The 7,069-nt window shown below is 39.6% G+C and overlaps 1 protein-coding gene across 1 annotated transcript; it reads left to right on the forward strand.

Annotated features, from left to right (window-relative positions):
• Positions 1-3,299: 3,299 nt before the first annotated feature.
• Positions 3,300-5,806, forward strand: LOC136131326 (protein HP-20 homolog). Its single transcript, XM_065888142.1, is given in 4 exon segments — positions 3,300-3,303; positions 3,455-3,574; positions 5,357-5,766; positions 5,768-5,806. Coding segments are annotated over 4 exon segments (573 nt in total).
• The last annotated feature ends 1,263 nt before the right edge of the window (positions 5,807-7,069 follow it).

The following is a 7,069-nucleotide window of genomic DNA, read 5'->3' on the forward strand; positions in this document are numbered from 1 at the left end:
TGATGTATGCTTATATCCCTCTGCCAAAACCACAGTGTGTTAATCACTAACATTATAAACTAAGTCTTAAATATAGAGCAGAAAATCGTATGATTATATCAATTAATACAGAAAAAATTATTTGACAAAATTCAACACCCCTTCGCAATAAAAACTCTCAGTAAACTAGGAATAAAGGGGAACTTCTTCCACTTGATAAAGAGCATCTGCCAAAAAAGCTACCGTTAATGTCATATTTATGGTCTGAAAATCATGTCTGGTACATGCATGTTCACTTAGTTCTCTTCCCTGTGGTCTTGGCTCCAGCTGCAACCAAACACATATTCTTAGCAAGGACTCTCCCCAACAAGAAGTAGTCTCTCCATACAGAATTTTAGGGCCACATGGGAAGATGAGGAAATGTTTCCCCACCTTATTATATATAAGGTCAAGTTCTAACTTTATTTGGTGGAGGAAATCTCTATCATCAATTACCTAGGTCCTTAGTACAGCAGAGATTTTTTTACAAATCTCAATCATATCTTACACAAAAGCAAAGTCATGACAACTCTTCAACAATCTATTTGCAAAAATATTCTGGAAGTGAAGTCAGAGGATTCATTCACCTACATGTTCTGGGTTGCTTCCTGGACATTGACAGTCCACTGGTAGGTCAGGCAATTTTATTCTTCTCTTTGACAACCACCGACATGCCGTTTGGCCTTGTACTCAGGCAAGTGGTGGTTTACCGAAAAATAACTAGAAATTATTCACTTTTAATTATAGTTCACCTACTGTGCTATGCTCAATGCTGAGTAATCCCCTACACTAACTCAGAATTAACTTCTAATTTGTTCTCCTTATAAAAATGTCCTCTTCCCATACATATGTATATTTGATATAGACACTAAAGGAGACTTTTGACCCAAACTTTAGATTAGTTCATCAAAGCTCAGGGGCATATGAATTCCAGGGGGAAAAAATAAAATAAGGCTAATAAGAAAGAATATGGAGTATTATATAAATAGTTTGATTTGTGTAAAATATGATATAATGCAGATATTTTCCTTATGAGATTGTTATTAATATCAAAAGAGGTGAGTGCCATGCATGTTAAAATAGTAACTAATATTAATTAGCACTGCATCCTTTACATTTGTTTGACTATTTAATTATGTATCAGTTAATGTTGGTTTCTCCTTGCACATTATTCTCACTGGAAATTGCCCGCAATTCTAGACTTTCTGCTCTGCACTTGGCTTCCTGTCCAGCAAATGGTTTGTGATGACTCCAGATGTGTGGTTGCACATAAGGAATTAAGTCTTCAGAAAGAAGTCAGAGCAGGAGGAGAAATGGTCTCTTTACGTTGGCCTTTCATGTATTGACAGCTGCTCCCATAATAGACCTGCTGGAAGGGAAATCTGAAAATGACCTAGGACTTGTAGTTGACAACTCTACCGAGCCTAAGATCCAGAATCAGCGAGAGTGGGCGGCCTGAATCCACCTTGTCATTAAACGTTAATTTTGTTGTCCCAGTTTGGACCAGAGGTAAATATTTGAATAGGCAAACTTTGGACCATTTAGTTAAGGCCTGACAGAGTGAACAGTGACAGGAGCCCAAGCCTCAGACACACAGCTAGGCATTTCAGAAAGAAATCTGAGAGAAGCCTACCCCCGCAAAGGAAAGACTTTGTCTTGAGAATGGCTGGTAGGAGACAGACACGGATTGTGGGAAGGGGTTCAAGTGCTTGCAAGAGGGTGGAGGGAGGGTGTCATTTTGTTAATAGAGGTGTGAATATCCTAGTGCCAAAAATGGGTTTTCTGACATGATTATAGCTTTGGCTGGACAAGAAAAGTGAAAGCCAAGGGCAGAGGGTTTGGAGAAACGAGAGGGCAGGGGCACTGGCTAACAATTAAGTAACTTATTTAAAACACTTACGGTTAAGAACGCTGATTTTTAATTCAGAATGCCTGGAATTAGAATCTTGTCTCAGGCTGTAACTAACTAGTAATCTGGTTGAGAATAAGTAGGATCACCTGTTTGAATCTCAAACTACTAATCTGTAAAATGGAATAGGAACCTTACCTTGTAGGGGTGTAATGAATGGTTCTAGGTACTTTCGCTATCAGCTTCTTGGCCGCAATCATTTTCACTACGAACGTTTTTGCCCCATAACGAACTTATCGTAAGGCAATTTTGCTGTAAAAGATAAAATAATGAAAGATAAAAGAGGGACATTAAAAAGAACATAATGAAACATAAGAAATGAATAACAAAATTCGAAAGACTTTATTGTGCAATACAAAATATTTGAATACATTAAAAATGTGTGCAGATTCATGGCAGTACCATGCAAATAACTGATTTTACTTTGTAGGTTGTACCAAAGCACTTGTCTTGCAAGTCTTTCATAGTATCTTATACTTTTTTTTTTTGCTTTCAGATTTGTCTCTTCATTCAGCATCACACTTTTTCTTTTTTGCTAAAATTTCCTCCTTCATTAAGAGAGGTATCAGTTTCCAAATACTAGGATGCATATTTGTAACTGAGTTCTGTATTGCATTGTGCAAGCCTCTACACGGTTATTGTGTCACAAGTCCATTGATAGATGTTCCAAAGTTCTATGGGAAATGCTGGTTCAACTCCATGCCTTCAAATCACCCAAGGAGTTGCAAACTGATATGTTGTCATTTTCTAGTATACTATGTGATCTGGCTTTGCACTCTCTTATTTCACACTTCCAGTAAATTTTTTCCCCATATTTTCTCTCAAGTTTCTATATGTAGTTTTTATTATCCACTGTTTTAAGACCACCATGCCTACTCATCACTATCAGGACCATTATGAGGGCTAAGATTTATGTAATATAAAAATGGTAGTACTGAGTCAATGGAGAAATAAAACCAAACAACTGTCAACCAGTTATTTTATCTTTTATGGCAAAATTGCCTTATGGGCAATTAGTTACGTGGCAAAAAATGTTTGTGGTGAAAATGTTTGTGGCAAAGATGTTTACAACAAAAATACCAGGCACGTAATGAAAACTTAATGATATGATGTTTCTGGCACAATATCTTTTCATAATAAGCACTCAATATATAACAGGCTCTAATACGAATAAATCATTTCTTAACTCAAGAAATGTTATCAAGTGCTTACTATGTGCTATCAATTCAAAGATGGATGAAAAAAAAGGTTGACCATTCAGGATTCAGAAACACTTTTAATGGAATAATTATTGATATGTATTAAGTGGTAATGAAGGGGCGTTAACAAATACTAGCTGAAGTTCAGAGAGTAACTTGCTCAGTTTACTAGTATGGGTAAGAATGATATTTGAGTCCATGAATTTAATTCTAGAGATGATACCTTTCCTGGACCAGGTTGCAACTCTACCTATCCAGGCTTCACATAAAAATAAAACAAAACAAAAACAAAGAACAGAAAAAACCTCTGTTTGTTTCTTTAATCAAGATATCCAGATATTGATCAACATCATCCTAATGGCAACTGTTGTCTTTCAGAAAGGAGGATGTGCTGGACCTCCAGGGGCACCAGGATATCCAGGACCTCCAGGTTTGAGAGGTGAGAAATATATCCTTCTGCCTCTTATTTTCCCTTCTCATTTCATATTCTTGGTAGGAAAGTCATAATCCTCAAAGGCTCAGGAGCATCAGGCATTAAGGATGAAAAGAATGCAGAGAAAATGATCAGCTGTAGGATTGGGTCCCAAGCCAGGGTGACCAGAGCCCAAATCACAGGGCACAAGAGAGACTGGCCTAGTTTTAGTACCAGAGAACTGTGATCCATGTGGGTTACTCATAATGGCAGGATGTGCTAAGTAAGAGTTAGTATCATGGATTAAACTGTCTGATAAACAACAAGAAAAACGTACGGGTTAATAAGTGTAGCAGGGCATCATGTATCATCAAAAGAATTGGATTTCATTGGGCACTTAGAGCTCCAAACTTAGTTATTATGAAAAGGTTGATGCCCAATGAGCACCTGCATATGAAGCAAGATTCTTCCTAGCTTCTGTCCTGGTTACTTCTTTGTAGCCAGTGAGACTGGACCAAGAGGGGACTCTCAGGAAAGCTCACAGCTGTGTGTCATCTCTTATGGGATGGTCTCCAGGATTAGATTTGGTAATCCAAAGGTTTCTGGTTCCCAGACTTAGACACCCAGGCCTTTTTATTTATCCTCATCCTCAGTAAGATTAAAATCATTAGCAAGAATTAGTCCCACCCAAATCAGGGTGAAATGATATATAGGATCATTATCATCCATATACTATCAGAAAATCACATTGTTTTCCATTTATTGTTACATTTCCCTAAATTATCCCAGGAAGTACAAAGTCTTATCAAACAATTGGAGGCCAACAGAATTAATAGTACTTAACATATGTTAACATTTGATTTCTTTAACTGACAAAAATTATATATATTTAAGGTGATGTTTTGACATATATGTATATTGTGAAATGATTATCAATCTAATTAATGTATCTGTCACCTCAGATAGCTACCATTTTGTGTGTGTGTGTGTGTGTGTGTGTGTGTGTGTGTGTGTGTGTGGTGAGAACATTTAAGATTTACTCTCTCTTAGTAAATTCCAAGCAAACAATACAGCATTGTTAACTATAGTCACCATGCTGTCCGATAGCTCTCCAGAAATTACTCATCCTGCATAACGGACACTTTGTACCCTTTGACCAACATCTCCCCATTTCCCTCTTCTGTGTGTATTTGAGTAAAAGAAAAGGGAAGAAATAGAGCCATGGCAGGGTAAAGAGAGGAGCTGGGAGTAGAAACGCCTGCATTCTCACTACCTGATGTCAAGAATGGTGAATTTTCAATGGATCTGATCAACTACAGTCACCATGCCATCCCTTAGATCTCCAGAACTTATTCATCCTACATAACTGAAACGTTGTATCCTTTGACCAACATCTCCCCTTTTCCCCGACCCCCAGTCTCTGGCAATCACCATTTTACTCTCTGCTTCTATGAGTTCAGCTTTTTAAAGTCCACCTATAAGTGAGATCATGCCATACATGTCTTCTTGTAAGGCTTAATGTTTTGTAGGCACTACAAGTATTTTAAATGCATTGTCTCATTACAACTTCACAACAGTCACATGAGAAGTCAATAATATTATTTTCAGATGAGGAAATACAGCCCAGAAACATTAATTAACTTTAGCAAGATTACAAAGCTGGTCAATTTCGGAGATGTGACTTGCAACCATTTAATCATACACCAAAGATCAATCTCTTAACCATGATGTTATAACCAAAAAGTGGTGGTTTCATTCATCAACTGAGGTACCATCTTCTTATTGGATGCTATGACCTTCTTACTGGGTCTTCTCCACTTTTCCAAGGGATACCAGGTTTACCAGGATTGCCAGGACCTCCAGGACCAAGTGTAAAATGCCCGTGCAACAGAACGTCCGCCTTCACTGCGAAGCTCAGTGACAAGCTGCCTTCACCTTTGAAGCCTGTTACCTTCACAGAGGTCCTGTACAATACCCAGAGAAACCTACAGGAGGACACTGGGGTCTTCACAGGCAGGGTGCCGGGAAATTCCCATTTCCTCTCTGATGTGGAGCTCCAGCACTGCAAGGTGATCGTTCGGCTGATGAGGAACAAAAGTTCTGTCTTAGAAAAGCGTCAGGTCTCCGCCAAAGAGTCCAGGAATCTCTCTGGCATGTTGAGCCTGCCGCTGAGCGTAGGCAAGAAGGTGTGGCTCGAAGCAGAAGCGGAAACCAAGAAGCCAGAGCAAAGCCACAGCTACAATCTATTTCTCTGGTCTCCTGACATAGTTCTGGCCTCTCTATATAGCAAAGACAAACCCCTTATGATTTTGCTGTCTAAAGCAAACAGACAAATAAATAAATATGCCCTATATCTTGGGCTTTCCTTTCCTTAGCATTTTGGAAGTTTTGTACATTCTATGTTTATATGAAGGAACAGGTAGATTTGGTCACAGTGGAACTGGGCCTTAGAGTTCTGTTCCAGAAATCATGACATTATTTCACTTAAATCACTTCTCTAATATTTATCGAGGCCATTCTGCCTCTTTGTCCCCAGACCCCCGTTACTGGATGGAAATCCTTTTATCCAAGGGACAGGATTTCCCTGGAGGTCCAGTGGTTAAGACTCTGCGCTTCCAATGCAGGGGGTGCAGGTTCAATCCCTGGTTGGGGAAATAAGATCCCACATGCTGCGTGGCACGGCCAAAAAATTAAAAAAAAAAAAAAAAAGGAATGTCTTACCTTCTTTTTGCAGTACACGGGCCTCTCACCACTGTGGCCTCTTCCGTTGTGGAGCACAGGCTCCGGACGCGCAGGCTCAGCGGCTATGGCTTATGGGCCCAGCTGCTCCGCGGCATGTGGGATCTTCCCGGGCCAGGGCACGAACCCGTGTCCCCTACATCGGCAGGCGGACTCTCAACCACTGCGCCACCAGGGAAACCCCAAGGAATGGCTTACCTTTTATCCAAGGGAAACAGGCTCAGGGTCCCTCCCTCTCACCAATCTACTTCTCCATCTAATTGACAAGTTTCACCATGTGCCCCTCCTTAACCCTCTAATGCTTTCCTCTTCTGTCATTCACACTGGAAATTCTGTCAGATCATTTTTACAGTTAAAGAGGGTTGAAGTAAAACACACTGCCATTATTCTGCTTATGATCATGATAGGATTTACCCTCCTTCCATAGCAACAAAAACTTAGGGAAATATTGTATGATTTAAGGTAACACTAATTAATGAAACAGGGAAAAACAGCTTAACTCAATAGAAGTTTACTTCTCACTCATTAAAATTCCAATGTTGATATTCTGGACTGGAGGATGACTCTCCCCTAAACAGTGATTCTGGGACTCAGACTCCTTCCATCTTGTGGCTCTGCCATCTTTGACATGTGGCTTATGAGCTCTCCATTATTCTTGTATCAAGACAGCAAAAGTGGAAAGATCCTGGAGAGTCTCGTGAAAGATGTTTTTAATGGGCAAGGCTGAGAGATGGGTCACAGAGTTTTTGCTTGCACGCCATTGACAAAAATTCAGTCATTGACCATCCCTAA

The sequence above is a fragment of the Phocoena phocoena genome, chromosome 11 (assembly GCF_963924675.1).
Source record: "Phocoena phocoena chromosome 11, mPhoPho1.1, whole genome shotgun sequence".
NCBI classification, from domain to species: domain Eukaryota; kingdom Metazoa; phylum Chordata; class Mammalia; order Artiodactyla; family Phocoenidae; genus Phocoena; species Phocoena phocoena.